The sequence below is a fragment of the Stenella coeruleoalba genome (genome assembly GCF_951394435.1).
Source record: "Stenella coeruleoalba genome assembly, chromosome: 19".
Classification (NCBI taxonomy): Eukaryota; Metazoa; Chordata; class Mammalia; order Artiodactyla; family Delphinidae; genus Stenella; species Stenella coeruleoalba.
This window is the reverse complement of record NC_137165.1, coordinates 2,850,307-2,876,989: the sequence shown is the minus strand read 5'-3', so window position 1 is coordinate 2,876,989 and position 26,683 is coordinate 2,850,307. Positions and strand designations below refer to the sequence as shown.

The 26,683-nt window shown below is 45.3% G+C and overlaps 1 protein-coding gene across 6 annotated transcripts in view; it reads right to left on the bottom strand.

The window, feature by feature from the left end:
- Positions 1 to 1,707: 1,707 nt before the first annotated feature.
- Positions 1,708 to 26,683, bottom strand: part of TTC19 (tetratricopeptide repeat domain 19) — a 26,861-nt gene continuing 1,885 nt past the window's right edge. For 2 of the 6 annotated variants that reach the window (XM_079904403.1, XM_079904402.1), the window contains exons 2-10: positions 26,516 to 26,640; positions 24,401 to 24,511; positions 23,910 to 23,948; positions 23,045 to 23,101; positions 22,670 to 22,731; positions 20,610 to 20,704; positions 5,364 to 5,518; positions 4,035 to 4,197; positions 2,737 to 3,484 (exon numbers count right to left, since the gene is read on the bottom strand). In XM_079904403.1, the coding sequence (XP_079760529.1) occupies positions 3,351 to 3,484; positions 4,035 to 4,197; positions 5,364 to 5,518; positions 20,610 to 20,704; positions 22,670 to 22,731; positions 23,045 to 23,101; positions 23,910 to 23,948; positions 24,401 to 24,511; positions 26,516 to 26,640 (941 nt within the window). In that variant the 3' untranslated portion in view covers positions 2,737 to 3,350. Of the gene's footprint in view, positions 1,841 to 2,260; positions 2,330 to 2,736; positions 3,485 to 4,034; positions 4,198 to 5,363; positions 5,519 to 20,609; positions 20,705 to 22,669; positions 22,732 to 23,044; positions 23,102 to 23,909; positions 23,949 to 24,400; positions 24,512 to 26,515; positions 26,641 to 26,683 lie in introns of those variants that run through there. The other 4 variants (XR_013825020.1, XR_013825019.1, XR_013825021.1 and 1 more) reach the window with 4 other exon arrangements.

The following is a 26,683-nucleotide window of genomic DNA, read 5'->3' as shown; positions in this document are numbered from 1 at the left end:
TACTGCATGGGTATTGTTATAGTTCAGTTTTTAAGGTTTTAAAGGCTTATTTGAGGCATACCTCACTGTTATGCACACTGGTAATTAACCACACCCAAGCACTCCTCCTCTCCTGCATTTGATGCAGCCCAGCAAAGCTTTTGTTCTGAAATAAATCTGACCGCCCTGTCCACTAGCTACAGTAGAGTACTTGTGATGTGAGCCTTTCGCTGTCTCAGGTTTCAAAGGAAAAACTTACACTTTCCTTTAGTTTGATAGCTATCATTGGTTGAGAGTCAGTCAGAAGGTTACAGTCTGTGGAGAACCTCAGTGTTTTAGGTTTGCTTCGTGCCGCATAACCTGAGCTCTCGTGGGGAGCAGCCAGTCCTTTCCCCTTCGTGCCACCCTGTGCTTACTTTCACTTTGATTCCTTGTGGGCAAGAGTTCGTCAGGTGTTTTTATTTCACTGAATCTCAAGAAGCAAATAACTTAAAAGACTGAATTTTAAACCCATTATGGTACTAGAGGATCAGTCTTACCCTTCAATAATAATTGCTTGTTGAATTAAAAACTTTTTTTCATACAACTTTAACATAGCATTGAAGCATCCTTCTGTAGCACACGGATGCTAATGGTTTTGGGGGAATGCCACCGAGATAGAGGTCTCTCAGAAAGATAAAAACTAGCACTTTATAGACTCTTAAGTAGACCTGAGCTTTTAAGCAAAAGTACTCAAGCCTCTAAAGACAGCAGGTGTCCGACAACCACTGACTAAGCGCCTCCTTTGCAGTGGAGGGGACCTTGGTGTCTAGTCCCCTTTTTATAGATGTGGATGCAGGTTCAGTACGTTGCCCACACAGTTAAATAAGCAACGAAGACAGGGCCACAGACCGACACCTGTCTGAAGCTAAGGGAACTGCGCACCTGCGTATGCTTGAGGTCCTCCAAGTAAGCTTTAGATCAGGTGTAGTGGTCAAATCCCTACTACTCGGAAAGCTGGTACGACTTTATAAATACTTTAAAAGTTTTAATGTGAATGAAAAACAGTAACTTAAGGTTTTTGCTTAAAGTTTTGTTTAGGTACTAGTAACATTTTAGATTTTAATTATTTGTCAACAGTCCCAAAGAGATGATGCTGGTATTTTTCTATGACTAGTTCTTGAGAACACGTCAGATCAGAGCCCTGTGCGTAACCTGTGCAGCTCCACTCAGGACCCAAAGGGGGCGGCTGTTGACCACTCACCCCTCCTCATCACAGTGCAAGTTGTTTTACTTCACCTGCCGTCACCTGGAGAAGAGATCCCGCAACGGGAGACAAAACCCACGGTCCCGCCTCGGTTCAGAACAAGGGCAGGACGGAGTGCTGGCCTGCAGAGCGGGCAGACCATGTGGGAGGTGGAGGCCCACCTGGCGTGACGTGACTTGGCCAAGTCAGCTGTGAACCGAGGCGGGATGCTGCGGGCTGAGACCCAGGGTTCTGAAGCTACAGCCTGGCAAGTGACTATTTTTTAGCGCCCAGAACGAAGTTACAGTTCACAGAACTGTGACAGACAGCCAGTGTCCACCGCGTGTTCATGATGAGAAGATTCGTAGTGCTTGAATGTGGGTGTGCTGGGTGATTCTATCTTAAAATATCCATGCCCTGAAAGCTCCAGTGAGATAGTTCAAGTTTTTATGCTACTGTGAACAGTTCACCTTTGGATTCAGCCCGGTCAGTGGCAGGCCAGTCCTCCTCGTTTCGCTGCCTCAGTACAGTGAACTGTAGTGACTGCGCTGCGTGCAGAGCTTTCTGAAAACTCCCGCAGGTGTTCCGGGACCGGGAGCCGCATCAACGAGGAGGGTCAGAAATTCTCAGTAAAACCTAGAGCGAAAAACCTCCCTTTCAGTAACTCCCGCAACTGTGAGAAGGTAAAAACGTTCTCAATGCAGAAGGTGAGTAGTCGACAGTTTTTTAAAGTCAACTAATAAATGAAGACTGGTTGCACTGAAACTCAATGTGAGTTAAAGTTTCTCTCTCCAGAGTCAGACTTGAGTGATTAAAGGAATTAACTGGGTCGGAAAGTGGGAAGATGGATACATCCGCAATGTTAAGGTGATAGTTTTAGTCTAATCCCTGTATTTTTACTTTTATGAACTCTTTAGTAAATTATTTTTTTATGAGAAACTCAAAGATTATGGAATACATACACTATTATTGCAGAGTGTCTAGTTTATTATGAAAGGATTCTCCCAGTATGTACACAGGAACCCAACTGTCAGTTTATTTCCCTCCCCCCGCTGCCCGCTGCCACCGCCACCAGCGTACCAGCAACAACAGGGTTCCTTCGTGGTACTTAGAAGAACCGCAAAACTGCTGGGGTGAAAACACCATCAGTGCCCGCTGTGTTGTGTACTTTACATATGCTGAGGCAGCGTGATAAAGCTCTCAACACAGCGGCCTATCCAGGTAAGGTCATCCACCAAAATGCATGCTCCCAGGGCTGAGAGAGACTCTGACTACACACGAGGATACTGAGACCCAAACTCCAAAAGGCTGAGCTCGGGTCCAGGGCACTGGTTCCTCTACAGCACCAGTGGGACACGTCAGAACAACTGGGAAGCTTTCAACACTACACCTACAGGGCCCCACTCAGAGTCAGAGGGTTTGGGGACACCCATGACCGGGTGCAGAGGAGTGAATGCTCAGAGAGCAGGGACGCAGGGGGTCGTCATTCCTTGCCCTCCTTTTTTCACAGTTGTATATAACCACATGATACATACAAAAACATACAGTTCGCTTTTATTTATAATCAAATGGGCACTATACTTTCAAGTGCCTAATTCCCACTTTAAAACTTCATGCTGCTGGCAAGCCAAGATACTACTTTTTTACGCATTAAATTCCACACTGGGCTTCACGAGATAAATTATAAGAGAAAATAACTCACCGTCATCCCCCTTTGCCATGAGACCGGTAGCTCTGGTCTGCCAGGTGTTGATAAGAGAAGGCAGCAAATCAGTGGACAAAAATCTATGGGAGAGACGCCTGGCTGAAATGCCAGACCCCACCCCAGAGGGAAACTGGCCCCTCTTAATCTAGAGTTATTCTCGGGCCAGCATGGACAGCACCTAACCAGCCGTCTGCTGCAACGGAAAGCATTAACCGATACCAGTCGCAGAAGCAAAATCAGGTGAGGCGGGGGAGCTTTCTTCGCAAAGCAAACGTGGCAGTGCACGCTGTGTACAGCTTGTCCTCCAGCAAGGCTAAGGTGAGGGGACTTGACTATCAAGGACAGAGGATTTAAGCCATTGATCAGGGTGCCACTGGGACTGGAATGAGAGGTGTTACCATAAATTCGCTACAACAGAAAGGGGTCCAGAGCTCGGCAAGGCTACGACAAAGGTCTCCTTTTTCTTGACAGCCCAGCCAGCTCTTCCCTGATGCGCTGCACAGAAACCTCATCTCTTTTCAGCTTTGCTCGCTTCAGTGCTTCCTGGTAGATCTCTTCTGCTTGTGCATATCGTTCTAAAATAACCCGGAAAGAAGGAAGAATAAAGAAAATGTATGTTTCACCATGATTCTGAAAGAGATTTTGAAGAGAAAACACAAGTGATGGGACAAGTCTAGTTCATGGCATGGGGCCTTGTTTCACCCCGTGACACCCGGGACCTCATGGAGCCCTTCCTGGCACACTCCAGTGGCCAAGGCCTTCGCCCACGGTGGTTCGGGTGAGAGACCTGCCGTTGCAGGTTTCTGAGCAGAATGGCAGAGTACGCCCATCAAGGGGCCGTGCCCTGTCACACGAGCTCCGTGAGAGACAACGTTTAGAAACCTGTAAAGCACTACAGAAATAAGGTCCCACTGCAAACGTTTCCACCGCGATGTGCCTGATAGGGCAGGACTACAGGCGGGACGTGAGCTGGGCCCGACGGCGCCTCCCCTGCGTCTCTCCCCACTGGCCCGTCGGTTCAGGAGCATCCTGTCCTCACTGCCCCCCTCAGCGCCACGCACAGGCTTCTGATCCACTGACACCCACCCCTCCCGAGGCCGGCCAGCCCAGCCCCGCACTCCGCACCTCTGTGCATCAGGACCGCAGCCAGATTACTGAGCAGCACGTGGAGCTCAGGGTGCTCCACCTGTCTCGCCAGGTCTGACGCCCTCTGTGCGTGAACACAGGCCTCGTCGGAGCGGCCCTGCGCATCCAGGGTGGTGGCCAGGTCACTCAGCAGCACGATGGTCTACACACGGGAGGAAACACAGGCAGCTGCTGCTTGCAAACACCTCCACAGCTCAAGAGCCAACGTGGAGTCTGACGAACTGTGGATACACTGAAGGGGTCGCCTTGCCTGGCAGTCCAGCAAAGGTCAGGGCGTCAGCAAGTCAGGTGCATTGATCATTCACACTGCACAGCATCGGTCTGACCCTCTGGAAAATGATACAAGTCTAGACACTAGGTAACAGGCTGAATATTACTTATGAAGCTAACTAATTATCAAAGGAGAAGCAGCAAATGAAAAATAACAGCAAAAAGAAGTGACAGGATCTGATCCCCTTCTATTCAAGGTTCAGCACCCTTGAGAGCTGGCCTCGGAGCCGAACTGTACTACGATGTCGCTCCCATGTTCAGGAAGAGGAGACCCACCACTGCTCCTGGGAAAGTTCCCACCGAGTCTACAAAACGCTGTGGCGCTAAGGGCGGCGGGCCTCACCTCCTCCTGCACTTCAGGCCCGGTTCCAGTACCTCGTGATTCGAATTCCGTATCTGTCGTGGTCTTATTTCTCAGCGATATCCCGTGAAGGGGGTGCTCTAAACCCCCGTTCCTGAAGGTAATTCGGAGCCCAGTAACTCGCCCTGCTCATCCGCTCGCAGCCTTGGGACATGTTTAGTCCAGTTAGAACTTTCATGTCCTAGGCTGGGGGTTACCAAGCATTCACAAAGTGATCCATTTCTTACCTCTTAAGACAAAACAGATGATTTCAATTCAATGTGTTTACCGTTCTAACAGAAGGCTCTGCATGCTGTGCTTAAATTCTATGTCAGTGGTTTTAAATTTTGTTTAATGCGGTCCCACCGTCCTTTTCCCCCTACGTTCCCCTGGCATTTTATGGGTGGGGCTCAGGAGAGGATCTGCGTGTGTTAACCTGTTCCTCATAAGATTTTCATAGGATTCAGTACCTAAAATACCGTGCTGTGCAAACCAATCCTCACGTAAGCCCTGCTGGGCAGACCCAGTAAACTCATCAGCAGCCTCAAATCCTTCTAGAAACAAGCAGTTGGGCGCAGGGGAGGGGTGGTCGGGCACGAGGAGGGGGATGTACCTCGGCCACCTGCTGACTACCTGTCCCCATTTCGTATTTCTGGATTCTGAAAGTTTTGTCTTACAGTCCTGTTTTTCTCCCTTACCTGTGGGTGTCTTTCTCCTAGTATTTCTTCAGCAATCTGCAAAGCTTTTTCATACATCCTTTGTGCCTGTGATGGCTGCTTGGAGAACAGAAGGTAGCGGGCATAGGTGTCTAGGCACATGCCCAAGAGGAGGTGGGTGTTGGCTTTCTCTTCCACTAGGAAGGAAACAAGAGCAGTGCTGGGATGTAACCAGTACAGTACAGAAAACGAGGCAGAGACGTGGCCAACCTGCCCTGATCATTTTTCTTATTATCAAGACTCGCACTGATTGCTTCACATCACTAAACAAGTACTCCTAACCTTGTACTTTGTTACACAAAGGTGACAATTCAGGTGGATTAACATCTAAACTGGCTCCTGGACCCACCTGTGTGTGTTGGGGAAGGGGTGGGGCGTCTCCACACCAACAAGCAGTTGGTCACCAGCAGGGTATCTAAGAATCCAACTAAATTCTGACACCATCCACCCAGAGTCCACTTCAGACGCAAGTCCGGGTCGTCACCTGTGCTTGTGAACAACTGGCTGTAAATCACAGGTTCCCCAGGACTCCCTCCCTCGGGTTCAATTTGTTAGCTAGAGTGGCTCACAGATTACTAGATCACCGGTTTATAAACGGCTGTAACTCGGGAACAGCCAGATGGAAGAGGCACAGGGCAAGGTGTGTGGGAAGGGGCCAGGCGCCACTGCCCCAGCACCGGCCCAAATCCCATCCTTTGGGATGCTGATGGCGGCTTCATTACAGAGGCACAACTGATTCCATCACTGGCCACTGATTCACCTTCCAATCCCTCTCCCCTCCCTGGAGGTCAGGGCTAAGGCTGAAGGTTCCAACCCTCTAATCCCAAGGTTGGCTCCACCTGCAACCAGCCCGTCCTTAGGTGCCGCCCAAGTCACCTCATTAACATAACAAAAGACACTAAAATCACTCCCAACACTTAGGAAATTCCAAGGATTTGGGAAACTATGAATAAAGACCAAATATTTTTCATCATCTGAATGACCAAATACGTATTTCTTATAGAACACAATACTGCAATACCCAATTAAATGATGTCTGAGTCCACACTTAGTTTCAAATTTTAATCTAATATTTAGCAGAACCAGGTGAAGATAAACTCAAAGAAGAATAAGTTAACAACAGAAAATGTCTAGGGCCAATGAAAAAGTTTTCAGGTATGAAAACAGCACTGCAGAAAGGAACCAGAGAACACTCAGAATCCTGCAATGGGAAGTCACAAGCCGAATCTAAAGAACAGCTAATCCAGTTTCTGAAGAACAGTAAAAGGCTACAGATACGGCACCTCCCAGCACACGCAAGAACTGACCACACAACGTCGGAAAAAGAACAAACTTCAAACACCTAATGCCGGGTGAGAAGAACCAGAGAACAGACCTAGGGACCAGTAACTAAAAGCAACCTGCACAAGTAAAGACTCAGGAGAGATGACACCAAAAAATGTGGAAATGGTGATGAACTAGATCAAAGGAAATTTTGCAAACAGCTCAGCTGCAAGTAAATGTTTACACAAAGGACTTGAAAAAGAGGTTCCCTCAGATAATCTGCTGTAACACAATTATTAGACACCCAAATGAAAGGGTTCAGACGGGTTTACCAGCAAAGGTATTCACACCAAATACCTTTCCTTCCATATCATCAAAGTTTCAGAAAACTTACAAATGGGATAGAGAATGTAAAGACTATGTTACCAAGTAACAGTATGACCAATTACTGAAGAGACAGTTTACATAAAACAACGCAAATAAAAATACCTACTGAAATAATATCTGAAGGTAAAAGTGAAAAAAAATGTTTTTCTTCAGGTAGAAATCCAAAGTTATTACTTTGGCCTAGTTATATACAAAAGGTAATGATAATCATTTTCTTAAAATCAAATTAGTAGTTTTAAATAGACCACCTTACAAATTTATTTTCAAAAAATATAGATGAAAATTATTTTTATAAATGTAGAAAGTATATATAAGTTTATGGATAAATATAACCAATATAAAAAAGCAAAACGTAACATGGCACCAAACAAATGCCACATGTAAAGATACCATATTTCTCCATTAAAAGGAAATGTTGAAACGAAAAAATATATCTCACTATGAGCACTCTTTTTAGAATGCTAAGCAAAAGCTTATAAAATCAGCAGCAGTTTAAGATCCACACTATTGGGAGATAATGTAATGGACAAAGGTCCAGATAAAGACAGACAAACCACTGTGCTCTCTTCACTTACTAACAAAATAACAAAGGTCCAAGGAGATAAGCAATTTGTAACAGACTGAGAATATACAGATGCACTAAAATCCATGTTCTTGGAGAACATTTAAAAAAAAATATTTACCAAAAAACAATGTATAAATTAATTATTCCAATTCTGGAAACTATGTTTCAAACGTGACTACTGAATCATATTTCTGGAATGTGTGTTAATAATTCTCTTTAGATATTTCTACATTAACAAAAGCATGCTCTTTTTACATTTTACAATTAGAAAATATGTTCAACACTGTAACTCAAAAGTAAAAGAATAAAGTGACAATTCTAGTAGAAAATTACCCCTGATATCTGTAATGGAAATTAAACTAGAATGGCAGAAAAGATAGTAAAGCTGCTTAGAAAGAATAACTGATGAGGTAAAATTTTAGCTGTAATATTTTGTCACTGTTAAGAAGAAAATACATTTTAAATTCGTAGCACACTCAAATCGTACTAACAAAAATATGAAGAAAAATTTTAAACAATATACTTCTCTAAAAATAGGACCAAGGGAGAAATAAAAAGACTCCATAATAAAACCTTTAGCACACTGCCAAGTTAAAAGTTCATACCTTTAGTAAAGTACCAAAAAGAGTTTCTCTTCTAACTAATAACAATTAAAACATGGTTCTTTGAAATATTAATATAAACACTGTTAGAAATTAGACAAGAACAAATCAGATAACCTAGTAACAGCTGAGAAATAAATTGGGATCGTTTATACAGAGCTTCCCCCAAAGGATTACTGGAATCTGAAGGGGAGGGAAGCATACTTATTTCTTCAAACTTTAGCTGTAAATAGTTCTTTTCCACAAATTATTCCTAGGAGAAAAAGATGAGCTACCTAAAATCAGTCTATGAAACAAACAAGATTCATCACAGAAATCTGTGCTCAAAATATAAGCAAACTGAATTCTCAAATGCACAAAGGATAAATGCACCAAGCAGTTTTTGCTCCAGGAATACCAAGAATGGCTCAATCTACTTAACGCATCAGTGTATCAAAGTAGGCTTGCATAAAGGCAGACTAAAAGGAGCTTGGTAAATTACTGGAACAATTATATGCACTCAGAAAAACAGGAATAGGGCCTCCCCATCAGTAAGAAAAAGAGCATCTCGAATTTAAGAAAACGTGAGCACAGGCATCTAGTTCCCCCACCCACCACCAATAATAATCTAGGAAAGTCTACAGGGTCTCTGAACCTAAAGGTATTTGCCACCCATGTTCGAGGAACATCCTAGAATTTCTGCTAAGCTGAATCTCTCATTACCTAACCGATTACCCCATCGGCACTTCCTGAGACCACTAATGGCACCAGTGGAAGGAGTTTTTGGTTCCAGTAACATGACTGATAATCTGAAAACCCTTCTGGTTCAAATATTAGATAGATTATAACGAATATCCTTTTACATGCACAGCTAGCTGAGTTCCCGAGAGAAGGAAATCCCAAGGGCCAGAAATTAGAAATAAGCTAAAACCCAAAGTGGAAAGCATGTGTGTTGATGCAGGAGAAGCCCAGTTCTGGTTGGTTCTGTGGGTGGCCTGAGTGTCTCTGAATCCAGAATTGGATTCTTCACCTTGTGCAGAACAGAGAACTAGATGTGAAGCCCCTGCAAAAACCAGGATGTTCCCCAGAGGCTGCAAGAGAACGCTGAATGGCCAAGCTGGGATCTAGAAGGGAACAATGACTGCACGGAAAGCTGTATCACAGGCCTGTGCACACGCAGTGTGATGTCTAAATCTATATCATCCATTTAGGCTCGGACCCGAGTGCCCGGAAGAAACAAACAAAACCAGCCTGGAGACTCATTTCTCGAACCCCGCTGAAGATGAATTTGTAACCCCAAGTATGTAAGCATGAAGATGCATCAGAAATGGAAATGAGCAGACAATAAAAAGGAGGTCTTCCCCTCAAGATAACTGAGTGATCCCAGACTATAAACTAAGTAGGGCCAAATGCTGACTCAGACGTCAGGTATGCTCCACCTCGGGGCCTTGCACTGGCCCCTCCTCTGCCTGTAACTTGCCTCCCTCAGCGATGACCACTTGGCTTACTCCCTCCCATCCTCCAGGCTTCTTACCAGTCGGGCCTTTCCCGACCCCTCTATAAAATACTGTACTGCCCCACATCTCCCCTAAATACATATTTCCTCATAAACTTATCTGTGTAGCCCTTTATCATCTTTGGATATGTTATTAAGTTAGTGGATCGTCTTTATTGTGTGTTTTTCCTTCACTAGAAATTGAGGAGGTGTCTTTCAGGCTTTATTTACAGCTGTACCTCAGTGCCTAGTAATACGCCTGGCATGTCACAGGCATTCAATCAGTTCTTTCTTGACTGCCTGGTTGAATGAATGAACATATATAAAAAGAAATGACTAGAAACATGAAGGTACTGAACTAAATATGGAAGATACAATAAAACTAAAAGTTTTAATTACAGAAGTAACAACACAACACTGCATATATCTATGAAAGTTCAGTACAGAGATGTCATTACAAACCAGTGAGAATCGGATGCACTAATAAAACAGTCCTGAGCTAAAATCCGTGCTTGAGGGAGGAAAGAATCATATCATTACCTCACACCATGTTACAAATAAATTCCACGTAATTGAAGACTAAATGTAAAAAAGCCAAATATTTAGAAGACACTATCTTTCTGACCTTAGAAGAGTGAAGGATTTTATTAAACAAGACTCAGAAAACACAAACTATAAAGGAAAATATCAAAAGATTCTATTACATTCAGTAGAATTAATCAATCTCTGTCAAATGCCCTAGAGTGCAAAGACAAGGTCACAAAGATATAATGTAACCAACAAAATAGACGCTCAAAAAAAGATGCTCAAAGACATTAAGCTGAGAACTCTTTACAAATCATTCAGAAAAAGACAACCCTTCCAAAAAATAAGCAAAGGGGATAAAGAGACAGTTATCAGAACAGGAAATCTGAATGGCCAATAAATACATGAAAAGATGTTCTGTATCTCACTAGTAATCAGAGAAACATGCACTGAAGCCACAATGACACTCCATCAGATCCACCAGATCATCCAAAAATTTAAGTCCAATAATAACAAAGATATAGAGCAACAAGAATGCTAACACACTGCCACTGAAAATGTACACCAGTAAAAGCACTGATAAGCGATTTGGTCATGTCTAGTATTTGCACCCCAGCAATTCCACTCCTAGGTGTACCCCTAGGGAACATCATGCATGTGTGCACAGAGACACAGGTCCAAGCATTATTTTCTACAGCAACACAGGTAGAACCTACATGTCCATCAACAGAAGTGAGTACATGCCCACAATGGGGTGTCAGGGCCACCTCTAGCTGTATCCCTCCTTTCCAGGATGGAAAAAAAGCACAACCTCACCCCGCACCCCCACCCCAGGGACTAAGTAAAGTCATCCCTTCTGGACAGACAGACAGCGTGGCAAGCGAACAGGGCCTTTATGTTAAAAAACCCTGATGCTTTAAGTATCAATGTGGATAAATCTCTGCAATATGATAAGTGAAAAATAAACTGCAGAAACAATTGCACAGTATGATGCCATTCATAAAAAGTTTAAAAACATATTAGTCCATAAAAAGTTTAAAAACAGGGCTTCCCTCCCTGGTGGCGCAGTGGTTGAGAGTCCGCCTGCCGATGCAGGGGACACAGGTTCGTGCCCCGGTCCGGGAAGATCCCACATGCCGCGGAGTGGCTGGGCCCGTGAGCCATGGCCGCTGAGCCTGCGCATCCGGAGCCTGTGCTCCGCAACGGGAGAGGCCACAACAGTGAGAGGCCTGCGTACCGCAAAAAAAAAAAAGTTTAAAAACAATAAACATATTGTTTATTGATGTATACAAGTGTAATAAACAGGCATAAGAATGATAAAGACCAAAATCAAGTAAATAGATGGTTTACCTGCTACTTACATCAAGCAGGAGTACACAGGGGTTTACACTCCCCCGCCCCCGCCCCAATCATCACCTGAAGCACATATGGTAAAATACTTAGACTTGACAAAGCTACGGGGAAAGTGTACAGGTGTTTGTTAAAGTCTCCACTCTTTATTTTTGCTTGAAATCTTAAACAAAACAAAACAAAAAAAACGCACAAGAAGAAAAGGACAGAACTGACTTTTCTGAATAAGTCAGTAATATGGAATACACACTGGAAAAATTCCCAAAATACAGACAAGAACCTGAGAGGAGAGAATAAATTTATACTACAGAACAGAGAAGAAAGAGTCCAACATACAGGTAAACGACACTCCTGAATAAAAAAACACAGCAAGGCAGAACTGTAGCAATAATCAAAGGTGTACTACTGAAGCTCAAGAGAACTGGATCTTAAAATGAAGGGTCACCACAGACCAAGCAAATTCATAGAGACCAACCCCCTAACCTTATGCTAAAGAGCTTCTGACACCTACAAAGTAACCAGGCAGGAGAAAACAGGTTATTTACAAAAGAAGGCAGGGCTTCCCTGGTGGTGCAGTGGTTAAGAATCCACCTGCCAGTGCAGGGGACAGGGGTTTGAGCCCTGGTCCGGGAAGATCCCACATGCCGCAGAGCAACTAAGCCCGTGCACCACAACTACTGAGCCTGCGCTCTAGAGCCCGCAAGCCACAACTACTGAGCCCACGTGCCACAACTACTGAGCCTGCGAGCCACAGCTGAGCCCGCATACCACTGCTACTGAATCCCACACACCTAGAGCCTCTGCTCTGCAACAAGAGAAACCATGACAATGGGAAGCCCGTGCACCACAACGAAGAATAGCCCCCGCTCGCGGCAAATAGAGAAAGCCTGTGTGCAGCAACGAAGACTCAACACAGCCAAAAATAAATAAATTTATATATATACAAAAGAGAAGGCAAATAAGTTGGCCTCAGAATTCTGTGCAAAAAGTCCCACTAGAGGGGCTTCCCTGGTGGCGCAGTGGTTGAGAGTCCGCCTGCCGATGTGGGGGACACGGGTTCGTGCCCCGGTCTGGGAGGATCCCACATACCGCGGAGCAGCTGGGCCCGTGGGCCATGGCCACTGAGCCTGCGCGTCCAGAGCCTGTGCTCCGCAACGGAGAGGCTGCAGCAGTGAGAGGCCTGCGTACCGCAAAAAAAAAAAAAAGTCCCACTAGATCTAAAATTCCAGATTACAGAAAAAAAACAAGTGGGGAGAGGTAGGAGAATGTTAAATTGTAGTCACCTCATCTTACAGAAGAAACTGAAAACAGAATTTTTTTTCTGAGTCAAATACGTCTTTTAGAAATTTTTAGGTTACCCTTTAATAGAATTGGAGACCATAGATGTACCTTCCTTTCAAAATATAAATGGAGGTTTAGTGAGAAAATCGTCCCTATAAGAGGGACTTGAAGGGACTTCCCTGGTGGTGCAGTGGTTAAGAATCCTCCTGCCAATGCAGAGGACATGGGCTCGAGCCCTGGTCCAGGAAGATCCCACATGCTGTGGAGCAACTAAGCCCGTGCACCACAACTACTGAGCCTGTGCTCTAGAGCCTGTGTGCCATAACTACTGAGCCCGTGTGCTGCAACTACTGAAGCCCATGCGCCTAGAGCCCATGCTCTGCGACAAGAGAAGCCACTGCAATGAGAAGCCTGCGCACCGCAACAAAGAGTAGCCCCCACTTGCCGCAACTACAGAAAGCCCGTGCACAGCAACGAAGACCCAACGCGGCCAAAAATAAATAAATAAATTTATTTTTTTAAAAAAAGAGGGACTTGAAAATATAAGAAATAACAAAAATGGAAAGCTTTTAATGTAAAAAATTAGACCAAATATCACTTTCAATTCTAACTCTAAATAGGTTTTAAGATTCTCTACCACAAGACAACAATACTCAGATTAGGTTAAAAAAATCCAAACACAGCCTTCTACAAAACACATACTGAAAACAAAATTACTCAGAAAGTTTAAGAGTAAGATACAGTCAACAATGTAAAACTAAAGTTTGTGACAAATACCTTAAGTAGGAAAAAAAGAATCACTTTGCTGATGAAAGAATAATTCACAATGAAGATATATATATCTGGGGCTCTAAACAGCATAGAAATATGTATAAAGAAAAAACTCACAAAAACATAAGTTCTGTCTAGAACTAGACAGAAACAGAAGACCTGAACGGCACTGTAAACCAACTAGACCTGACAGATGTCTACAGAGCACGTCTCCCAGCGGCTAAGGGACATACTCTTCTCAAATGCATACGCAGCAATCCCCGGAATAAGCCACGGACCAGGCCATGAAACAAGTCTCAGTAAAATGTAAAAGGACTGAAATCATACAAAGCATGTTCTTTGACCATAATGGAATGAACTTAAAAATCAACAACAGAAGGAAATTTTGGAAATTCACAAATATATGGAAATTAATCAACACACTCCAAAATATCCAAAAGATCAGAGAAGAAATCACAAGAAAAATTTTAAAATATTTTGAGATACATGAAAATAAAAACACAACATACCAAAATTTATGGGATGCAGCTAACACAGTAGAGGGAAATGTATAGCTTGTAAATGCCTACACTAGGAAACATCTTGAATCAACAACCTAATCTTCTACCTAAGAAACTAGAAAAAGAGCAAATAAACCCAAAGAGCAAATAAACCCCACAGCAAGCAGGAGAGATACAAAAGATCAGAGTGGAAATAAGGGAGGTAGAAAACAACAAAAAAATTAGAGAAAATGAAACCAAAAGGTGGCTCTTTGACAAGGTCAACAAAATCGACAAAAAAACAGGAGAAACTATGAATAAAAGAGTCAGGGAGTCCCTTCATAATTAAGAGTGGTAAACACAGAGGCGCTAAACCATTTAAGAAACTAGGTTAGCAGATGCACCACAGTCCAGCAGACTCCTTCCAAGCCCTCACTGAGCCCCCGTCTCAATCCTAGAGCATGGAATCCCCATAACAACGCTGTAAGGCACATTCTGTTCTTTTATTGTACGGATGAGGAAACTGAGGAGGGCATAAGTAACTTGTCTAGTCCCACTGCTGTTCTAAGTGAAAAGCCAGAATTCCAACCAGGCGCCAGACTTCAGGCACTCCTGAAACCAAATATGCCACCAGAAATACTTCAACTCTCCAGAAGTGTTTTACTTAAACTATGAAAATGAATGAAACTCTCATCTCAAGGAGAGGAGGAAGGAATCAGTGGGAAAACTCTCTTTGAAAAAGGAAATAAATCCACAAAATTAAAAACTGGGAAAGGAATATGATCCTGAATACATAACAGAATATCATTAAGTTATGCTTTACAAATATAATTCCTAAGTAAGTTTCTTCCAGGAAAATACAGGTCTCCAAAATTCTTTCACCCACGCATTCACTTATTCAACAGGTATTTATTTAAGCTGTGGTCTTGGCACTGTCCTAGGTACTGAAATCAACTCAAGAAAATGGAAGAAACTTAAATGTATAAGTAACCGAAGAAAGAAGAACAAAAGCTGCCAGAGAATCAACTCTAAAGGAGATCTGAGCCATGTGGTTTCGTAGATCCTACAACTTCCAAGGACTAGATCACTCCATGTAATACCCCACACCTATTCCAGAAAACACAGAAAGCATGCCAGTTCATTTTATCACATTAATACAATCCTGTGATGAGAAGCTCAAGAAATACACTATGGATCTCACAAAACAAAATAAATGTGGAAGTCTAAATAAAACGTCAGCATCAACTATTACCCAGCAGCACACCGAGCAATTAACCAGTTACCGGCAAGCCTGACATGCTCCACACGTAATAATACATCTGCTCACACGGTTTTGCACCAAATCAGATACAAGACAAAGTTGTCCAGCACTGCTGTTACTTAATGTTCTGAGGTTATGGCCAATGAACTACATTTAGTAAGGGGAGGGAGTAGGGACACAGAAGTACAACTATCTGAAAAAAGACAATTATCATGACCTCCCAAATCTCTAATTATATATCTGGAAATAGTGTGAATATCAACTCAAAAGCAAATAGTTTAGTAAGGTGCCCATTTAGAATCAAATGTAACAGAACAGCTGTCAGATCTACCTGAAAAGATCTGTAAGGAGAAGCAGACCACGTCCCTGAATGGGAAGACGGCGGCGTGATGAGAGCAGAGCTGCCGTTGGTCTCAGCCACTTTCCTCACATGATTCAAGCAGACGGGATTCCGAACCTCTGTCAGGAATGGATCCTGATCAGTTTTAGCCAATCATGCTAATGCCACTTCTCTTGCCAAGGACTGGGTTAGAAATGCCACGTAACCCGATCTGGCCCGCAGGGAGCAAGCATAAATCTAGGCGGGGACTTCCAGGAAAAATTACCTTGATTCTAAGAGAAACACGCAAGAAGTGGACACTGTCACTTCTGGATGAGATTCCTGGGATCTGACGGTCACTTTTCAACCACAAGGAAAGTGTGAAGTGAAAGCCAGCACACTGAGAGTGTCAGTGAGGATGGATGGGGAGACCACAACCCTCAGGACCTCCGTGAGCCATAAAGCCCCGCCCCCTTTCACTAAACCGCCAGTCACATGACAGAACAGTGTCCTCACGGCTACACTTAATTTAGTTGAAATTTTTTGCTATTTGTAGTCAAATGCTAACTTATTCAGAAGGCAACCTCCCCAAACTAATTTATAAACATAACACAAATTTAACGATTCATTCTCAAAGCACTTTGGGGAGCGAACAAAAAGAGCTAAAATTCACATGAAAAATATCTAAAATTCATATGGAAATTGAGTGAAAACCAAATGGGAAAAATTTTTGCAAAAGTATGTGTGAGACCAGTATCACCATGTAACTCAAATGATATCACCTAATTCAGACAACATATACTATTATGAGCCATCAGATGAATAAACCAGAATGGAAAACCTTAAAAGAGACCCAAGTATATATTAATTAACATAAGCACATAATGATGATAGATTATTATCTTTAAGAAAGCAGTTACCAGGGACTTCCCCAGTGGCGCAGTGGTTAAGAACCCGCCTGCCAATGTAGGGGACACAGGTTCGAGCCCTGGTCCAGGAAGATCCCACATGCCGCAGAGCAACTAAGCCCGTGCACCACAACTACTGAGTCTGCGCTCTAGAGCCCGCGAGCCACAGCTACTGAAGCCTGTGTGCCTAGAGCCCGTGCTCTGCAACAAGAGAAGCCACCGCAATGAGAAGCCTGCGCACCACAACGAAGAGTAGCCCCCGCTCACCGCAACTAGAGAAAGCCCACGTGCAGCAACGAAGACCCAATGCAGCCAAAAATAAATAAATAAATTTATTAAAAAAAAAAGAGAGCCAATTTAAAAAAAATCAGGTTACAAAGAAGTCATGTAAGTGTGACTCCTCATTTGCTTATTAAAATGTAAATAGCTAGAGGAAAACAAGCCTAGAAAGACATACACCAAAAAATAAACAGGAATTCTTTTTTTTTTTTTTTTTGCGGTACGCGGGCCTCTCACTGCTGTGGCCTCTCCCGTTGCGGAGCACAGGTTCCGGATGCACAGGCTCAGCGGCCATAGCTCACGGGCCCAGCCGCTCCGCGGCATGTGGGATCTTCACGGACCGGGGCACGAACCCGAGTCCCCTGCATCGGCAGGCGGACTCTCAACCACTGCGCCACCAGGGAAGCCCTAAACAGGAGTTCTTAATACAATTATGAGTGATCTTTATTTTCTTCTTAATGCTGTCTGAAATTTTCTTCAGCACCCTTGTATTGCTTTTGGAGTCAGAAAAGACTGCTTTATACTCTGAAGCAACTGTCTACAGTCAATGTATAAATGAAACATAGCAAGGATGTGGATAGTTCAAAAGTGACTTATTTGACAGCTAGAACTTGTTTTTACCTCTTTTGTGAATTTCTTCAAAGCACTTCCATACTGCACTGACATTTGTCAGTGTTTGCTGGGCCTTTTGCCCTTTCGCTCAGCAATTATTACTGAGCCTCTATTATGTAGCAGGCACTACGCTAGGTCCTAGGGATTTAGCAGTGAACAAAACAGATGAAGGCTCTTTCCCTCTTTGACAGGGAAGACAGACACTAAAAACGCTTGAACAAAAATGAACTTCAGTAGCTCAAGCACACAACACACACACACCGACTTCCCAGGGTGACAAAGCAGAGGAGGAGAGAGGTTCAGAATGCGCCCAGGTGGGAAGACTGGCTGGCAGGCTGGCCTCCTGAGCAGAGGCCTGGGTGAAGGCCACTGGCCATGGAGACAAGAGCAGGCACGGGGCCCCGAGGCGGCACTGAGCTGGGAACGTACGACAGCGAGAAAAGAGCCGGGTGGTGAAGGTGGAAGGATGGTGTCAAACAGGTGGGGGGGTGGGGGGGCAGTAAATCCTCTGAGGGAATGAAGGGAAGCACGACAAGCTGTGGGGAGATGACTACAGGAGTCCAGGCAAGAAGCAATGACAGCCTGGACCAGAGCGGTAGGGCAAGAGGCTGAGACGGCTGTGACATGGATGCATTTTGATGGCTGATTCAGTACAACTTGCTGGTGAATGACACGTAGGGAATGAGGAAGAAATCACAGCTGCTGCTTAGGTTCTTGGCCAAAGCACCGGGTGCACGGTGGTACCATTTACGAAACGGGCTGCCTCGCGAGAAACCAGCTTGTGAGGGGCAGAGACCAGGTGGCCCATCTCAGCAGGGAGGGGCGCTACAGGGGTAGGGAGTGAGAGGCACAAAATAAGCCACAAGGACACACTGTACAACTGTACAACATGGGGAACATATAGCAAATATCTTATAACTACAAATGGAGTATAACCTTTGAAAACTGTGAATCACTATACTGCACACCTGTAACATAATATTAGACATTAACTATATGTCAACAAAAAAAAGTTAAATCAATGCAGGAAAAAAAAAAGAGAGACCCATTTCAAACACGTTAAGTGTGAGGTGACCATTAAGCATTCAGGTCAGGGTGTCAGGTAGACCATCTAACCCATGAGCCTGCAGCTCACGTACAGGCCGGGGCTGAAGATGTAAAACTGGTATTTAAAGGTATGGGACTAACTGCTGTCTCCTAGGGTGTGAGGGCAGAGAGAAAAGGGAAGTGGGCCGAAGACAGCCCTGAGGCCCACTACCTTTACAGGTGACCCGGGGAGGGCAAGGGACCAGTGAGGTGTCCCAGAACCAAGCGAATGAAGGGTTTCCAGTAGGAGACAGTGACCACCTGGGTTGAGCTGCTAGTTAGTAGAGCTGGTAAGATAAGGATTGAGAACTGGTGACCTTAATAAGGGGGGCTTCAGTGGAGTATGAAGGAGGAAAACTGAGTTATGTTCAAGGGAGAACTGGAAGACCCATGACTACAGAAAACTCTTGCAGCCATATGTACTGCTTTAGGGACAACAGAGTTGGCCGCTGTATCTCTAGCATCATGCTAGCTCTAGGCAAAGAGGAAGTGTGAAATCAGGGCTACTGAATGAATGTCAAATCTGAAAATTCCCAATACTTCAACCCACATTAAGAAACCCGAATGCATATGAGAAATGCACATCAAAACTACAATGAGGTACCTACCAACTCACACCAGTCAGAATGGCCATCATTAAAAAGTCTACAAATAAATGCTGGAGAGGGTGTGGGAAAAGGGAACCCTCCTACAATGTTGGTGGGAATGTAAGTTGGTGCAGCCATTGTGGAGAACAGTACGGAGGTTCCTCAGAAAACTAAAAACAGAGCTGCCGTATGATCCAGCAAGCCCACTCCTGGGCATGTATGCAGACAAAACTCTAATTCAGAAAGACACACGCACCCCTCTGTTCATAGCACTATTCACAATAGCCAAGACACGGAAACAACCTAAATGTCCATTGACAGATGCATGGATAAAGGAGATGTGGTACATATACACAATGGAACACTACTCACCCATAAAAAAGAATGAAATAACGCCATTTGCAGCAACATGAATGGACCTAGAGATCATCATACTAAATGAAGTCAGTCAGAAAGAGAAAGACAAATATCATATGATACCACTTATATGTGGGATCTAAAACCTGACACAAATGAACTCATCTGTGAAATAGAAACAGACTCCTGGTTGCCAAGGAGAGGGGGTTGGGGGAGGGACGGACTGGGAGTGTGGGGCTAGCAGATGCAAACTATTACATTTAGATGGATAAACAACAAGGTCCTACTGTAGAGCACAGCAAACTATACCCAATCTCCTGGGATAAACCATAATGGAAAAGAATATTAAAAAAGAATGTCTATATGTGTAAAACTGAGTCACTTTGCTGTACAGCAGAAATTAACACAACATTGTAAATCAACGATACAAAGGAAGGGAGGGGGGAGGGGGGGAGGGAGGGAGGGAGGGGGAGAGGGAGAGAGGGGGAGAGGGAGAGAGGGGGAGGGAGGGAGGGAGGGAGAGGGAGAGAGAGAGAGAGAGAGAGAGAGAGAGAGAGAGAGAGAGAGAGAGAGAGAGAGAGAGAGAGGGAGAGAGGGAGAGAGAGAGGGAGGGAGGGAGGGAGGGAGGGAGGAACCCGAATGGCTGAGAGCCAGTGTCCTGCCCACCCCATTCTGTTCCCAGCATGACTCTTCATGCTCTTCCCTCCGCGATGAGGACAGACAGACAAAACATGAGCTTCACTTCCTTTCTCATAGCTGGTGGACATTGGGGACCAAAGGTACTTAATTAGCATTGTGACTGGTAGCTGAACCAAGAGACAAGAGAAGAAACTTCCCTTTCTGCTCCCCAATTTTCCAGAGATGATATATAATAAAAATCAACAGATATATTATGAAGATGTTACCACGGGGTTAAAAAAAACAACCACCACCAGTGGTCAAGTCATTTAAAGAAAATATCTAATTCCAAACCCTCTGAGACCTTAGAAACAGCCACAGCTTCCAAAATGAGTAACTTTCCCCCCAATTCAAATACCTTTCTGCTTCCTTTACCACAGCTGAAGAGTGAAGCCCTTTGTGGCAAAAAAGGCAACTGTCCAAAAAATAGTCAGGTTTCCCTACCTGACAAAGTGTCTTCTGATAATTCCTTTTGTCTCTCAATTTTTTCCTCTAGAGTTGAAATGCAGAATTCATAACCAGCAAGAGCCAGATCCTGTCTGTAAAGCAAAGAGCACCAATCAGCTGCACACCTTTCACAAAGTGCTCTTCTGTCCTCATCTCTCCAGCTCAGGTTTACATTGTCAAGTGCAAGACGGGAAGAGGGAATTTTGTTTAAAGTCTCTAAGAGGTGTCAATCTGCCCTTTCTCAAGTTTGGGTTTTTCTTGGTCACCTAATTAACGTTAACTTAAGACAGAGTTTCAATAACCGACATGACCAGCCGTTCCCTCACCTCCCACTAACACAGTTCAGAGGGGTCAGCTCCTCCACGTGTGAGGAGGTTACCCCTGCTCAAAGTGATACACTACCAACGGAGGCGAGGGCCACGGCAGTGAGGATTCTAACTGCTGACCTCACTCAGTTTCTGGAGGTCTGTTAGCTCTACACTTCTCCCAAGCTGCAGGTCTTTGATGCAAGTTTCTTTTACAGAAAGGGAACTCCTAGCTAGGGCACTAGAAGGCATTTAGCCCCACTCTCAGGACCTCAGTCAACTGGAGAGGACACCCAGGCAGCAGGGAGACTGACTCTGGACAGAACAAGGGTCATCTGCTGGTTTCTACAGAGATGCACAGAAACACGACATAAACTCCGTCTCCATCCACAAGCTCAGCCCTGGTTTCTGCTCTTCCATTTTGGCTCGTAGCTTCTCACCACAGGTGGCACTACCAAGCTCACCTCTTCTCCTCTCGTGCTTTGCCAGATGACCCCACTGTTCTGCTGTTCTCAGAAGAACCAAACCTTGGCAGGAGGGACCCTATCCGATCAGGGCACGGAACGGGGGAGGCTGCCCACAAGGCATCCTGAGTCACAGCAAAATGTCTACCAACGACCCCTCCCAACTTGTATCAGCCTTTCTCAGCCTCAGGGCCTGGCCCTGGTCTCATGCGTTTCTTAACAAATCAAAATGAAAAAACACTTTTGAGTAACTTGCAGGCGAACTACTAGTGGGTACTACCTCGTAGGAGGCCACGGGCGTGCCTTACCCTCCGCCGTCACTATCTCTGGGCTGCTTCTTGCCCTGGGAGCTCACGCCCCACCCGTAGCTAGTCCTGTTGCCCAACCAAATGCCAGGAGACGGACTGGGTCCCGCTGAGAATGAAGGAGCTGCTGACTAGAGCAATTCCAAACTTCTGGTACCCAACTTCTGCAGCAACGATAAAGCAAAGGAAAAGCCAGGCTTACTCAGGTCTTTCCTTAAATTTACCCCAAAATATAACTCTCTAGAGGAGCTGTCTGCTTACATCCTAGGGTTTCTTCTTTGAACCCCACCTAGAGAAGGAAGGTACCAGGCCTCTCTCATCTGCAGCACACACCCGGATTGTCCCCAAAGCCCCTCCTGCGCACCCGCAGACTCCTCCTTCTTTGTAACAACTCAGGTTCATCTAACACTTTTAACTCAGCACTGCTTTCTGGTCCCACCTGCAGGTCTCTCCTCCACTCCTGGGTATTGCTTCCTGAAACCTAGCTACCAGATCATCTCTATGGGCTTTAAAAGCTGCCCGCTGAGCTAGCCACTAAGACATTCCCACAGCAACTCTCTCATCATTTAACTTTATACCTGACTTCCTGGTTTGCTGATCCCTAAACCAGCAAAATACATTATCCCCAGCAGCCTTTACAGTGCCCCCTCCTCTCCTAGGAAAAGCTAAGCTAAGGTTCTAAGTACAACTTCCCTTCCCAGTTCAAGCAGGAACAGAAAACTTGCCTAGACTTGTCACGGTGCAGCCAAAGGTACGAGGGCCGCATGTCCCGCTCAGCAGGCTAATGGAAACAGCAGGGGCAAGCCCAGAAAAGACTCAAGATTTCAAAGGTGAGGGACGGAGCACTATGAGTGTGACACCTAAGTTCTGGAGACCCAGGTGATTAGTAGGTAAATGAAAAGTAAGCAACATCCCAGGGCCAACGTTTTGCCCACAGCCCTACTCTTTGGCTGCCTCCACGCCTAGATTCTGACTATACTTACCTATTCTGAGCAGCATAAATAGTGGCCAGCTTTACAGAGATTTCTATTATTGCATTGTCTTCCTGTTGGGAAAAGAAAAATGAAGGAAATTCATAACAAGTAAAATTTCCTCAAGGGGTATTTCAGATCAACTTCTAGACTGACTCTGACCTGAAAGCCATAGTCTTTAGACTTTTGGAGGAATCAGGCAACTGTGAATTCCTCAGATACCATGCTCTTGCATGAATGAAAGACTGGCAAATTTTATACCAGTCTTAGGGAAAAAGAATTCCAACTCTTTGGCCAAAGCACACGTGGGGGCTGGATGGAGTTTACAGGAAGTAAGACTTTTGAAAACTGCTTCAGCTAGGGAGCAATCCTACGTCACGTCCTTACCTGTTGCATGCCCCCTCCAAGCAGGTAACTCATTGTTGCTTTAAAAAGTTTTTCCGCCTAAAAGCACAAGGAAAAGATTTTTGTTTTATTTGGGTCCCCTATCCAGATGACCCTGGATTCTAAGCACTAGTCTTATGTACCATTCCTTGGAAAACACAACACACACACACACACACACACACACACACACACACACACACACACACACACACACACACACTTACACTCACATATACAAAGAAAAAGGTAACCTTGTGGTGGGAAAACAGACTAAAATACCAGGACTGCACATCCTCTGGGCACCCTGAAAACTATTCTGTGATGAGTAGAAACCAACTTCAGAAATTAACTTCCCTTCCAAACCCACTGTGGCAGAAACTGGAAACTACCCCCTAATATTCACCCTCCTCTCCATCTCTTTAGTTAGACTCTCCTCAATTTTTACCAGGTCAAGCCTCTTTTGCAGTTAGGTGTGGTCACATGATGAAGCTGTGGCCAAGAGATGCATGCAGAACACATGTGAACAATCTCTAAATCACACTTTATAAGGAAGCTGCTTGCCCTCCATCCTCTCCTTCTTCCTTCCTGTAGGCTGGAGGTGAGCCAGCTCTCTTACGCAGATGAGGACCTACCTTAGAAGGAACCTGGGCTTCTGGGCCACTTCATGGAGCAGAGGTACCTACCCATCTTCAGGGCTTAGCTACCTCTGGATTAATGCATTAAAGGGAAATATGCTTCCTTCTTATTTGAGTCACTCTATTTTGGGGTCTCTTTGTTACAGCAGCTTAGCCTGTACCCTTACTAACAGAGGTTCCTTCAGGCTAGCCCTTCACAAATTCATGACATTACAAAGTGATTTACTTACATTTTCAAGCTGACCCCGTATAAATGCTAAGTTGGCCATCTGAAAATTAATTACAAGTTGTTTTTCAGTTTAGAGCATTGTATTCCTACTTACTTCAAAACGTTTAAGCTAAAGACTCCCCTTTGCTGTCACCCTCTAGCTAAAAAAATAGTCCAGAGAAAAGTATGTCACTGATCTGCCAGTAGCAAAGTACAGCAATGGTGTGAGAACAAATACGCGAACAGACTTTGATGATGACAAACCAAATCTAGATCCACTCTTCACTGAAGAAACAAATATTAATGATATTCATTTCTTTTTTGTCTGGGATTGAGGCGTCTTGTGACACCCCAAGAGCAATAAAAATTGAAACCAAAAGAAAACTTAGTAAAAACAAAAAGCAAAGAGCTTCAGGGCCTGCTGCAGGTCAGGAACATGAATCAGGTGCCTAACCACCCTTCTCCTGCATCCACCCTTAATCATCAATGGCTCAGACTGGCGAGAGGAGTTACCAAATCGTAAGTGTAAGTGATGGCCTTCTTGTTATCACTCTTATAGGCAAGACGAAGAGCATCATGCAAAATTAGCTCTGCCTCTGCTGGCTCATCTTTCATGATGCACAACTGAAAAGAGAAAACAAAGAAAATAACAGAAAATGAAATATAAAGAAAGCAGACGCCTGTGCTACCACACGGAAGTGGGTACAGCTATATATCCCAACACACAGAAGGAAGTTATTCATTCATTCGTCACATACTGACTGAACTCCTACTATGCACCAGGCATTATGTCTACAATGGTGACAGGGAGTTCAGCCTCCCCTGCAGCTCTGTTTGGCCACATGACAAAACTCTGGCCAACAGATGCAGGCAGCAGGAATGTAAGCAATTTTCATCAAATCTTATAAGGAAGCTGCTGGCCCTACATCCTCTTTCTCTCTTCCTGCAGGCTGGAAGTGACCTTGTAGGACAAGTAAGCTTAATGACAACTAATGATAAAAGCTAGGAAGAAAAGCAACAGAAAGGAACAATAAGGGGTCCCCCCTCAATGGGAGTCAGAGAAGCCTTCCAAGGAAGTGACAGTTAAACTGAGGTAAGAAGGAAGAGAAAGAGTCAACCAAATAAGGAATTGTGAGGAAAATGACCCAAACAGAGAGTAGGGAACGAGCAAAGGCCCTACAGGCTGAAGAAAATGGTTCTTCAAAAACCAGTCAAGGGCTTCCCTGGCGGCGCAGTGGTTAAGAATCCGCCTGAAAATGCAGGGGACACGGGTTCGAGCCCTGGTCCGGGAAAATCCCACATGCCACGGAGCAACTAAGTCCGTGTGCCACAACTACTGAAGCCCGCGTGCCTAGAGTCTGTGCTCCGCAACAAGAGAAGCCACCACAATGAGAAGCCCGCGCACCACAACAGAGAGTAGCCCCCGCTCGCCGCAGCTAGAGAAAGCCCGCGCAGCAACGAAGACCCAGCATAGTCAAAAATAAATAAATAAAATAAAAAGAACTAATTAATTCCTTCTAAAAAAAAAAAGAAAAATGAAGGCAACAGATGTGAAGGGAGGATGGTGAGCCTGACGATAACTGCCAAATAGGTAGGCAACGTAGGGTGGATCGTGTAGGGTCTCAGGCCACGGCAGGGAGCTCGGGTTCTATCACAAATGCTGTGGGAAGTCATTCAAGGTTTATGGGCAAGGAAGTGATACGATCCGATTTACATTTAAAAAATCACTCTGGGGGCTTCCCTGGTGGTGCAGTGGTTGAGAGTCCTCCTGCCAATGCAGGGGACACGGGTTCGTGCCCCGGTCCGGGAGGATCCCACGTGCCGCGGAGCGGCTGGGCCCGTGAGCCATGGCCGCTGAGCCTGCGCGTCCGGATCTGTGCTCCAAAACGGGAGAGGCCACAGCAGTGAGAGGCCCGCGTACCGCAAAAAAAAAAAAAAAAAAAAAAAAAAAAAATCACTCTGGCTGCTGCATGAAGACTGGGTGGCAGGGGGCCAATAGGGCAGACCAGACTTGGAGTTAGGAGGCTGCAGCAGCGTAGCCAGGGTGACAGCAGGAGAGACAGAGAAAAGGGGGCAGATTTGAGAAATATTTTGGATTTGGTGGCAAAATCCAAAAAGGATCTGTTGCTGGACTCTAAGTATATCAGGAGGTGGTAGTTAGGGACCACAAGTTTTAAAAATGACTATGAAGCGTCCAGGCTGGAAAACTAGATAGGTAGCAGTAAACAAGAGACGGTGAAGGGAGGTGTCCGGGGGGCACTTAAGATCAGGGGTTAGTCTGGGGCAGGTGAAGCCTCAAAGAGGAGCTGGCACATCGGCACACCCCGCCGTCTGCGGGCATCAGTGTGGACGTTGCTGGCCAGGTGGCGGCAGTCAGCCCAATGGAACAGACGCGATAACCCGGGGAGGGGGAGAGAGAGAAGGACCAAACCGCGCACGGCCCGCATTAAGCTGCACCATCAGGACGCCACACGTGTGCACAATTCTCCCGGCCGGCGCTCTCACCCCCAACGCTGGCTAACTCCGCTGCCCCCGGCGCCGCCTCCACCTGCACTGGAGACGGCCTCCACCTGCACTGGAGACGCCGGGCCTCCCTCCACCGGTGTCACCGTCACTGCAGGCCCTCACCTTGGCTCGCTTCAGCAGCTGGATGATCTCGGCCTCGGCGTCCCCGGCCGCCGCCCCGCCCGCGCCCTGCCGCTCCCGCTCCTGCTCCTGCTCCGCCGGGGCGGGCCTCGAGGACCAGGCGAGCGCTGCGGGAAGGGGCGCTGAGGTCACCGCGCCCGGCCCGGCCCG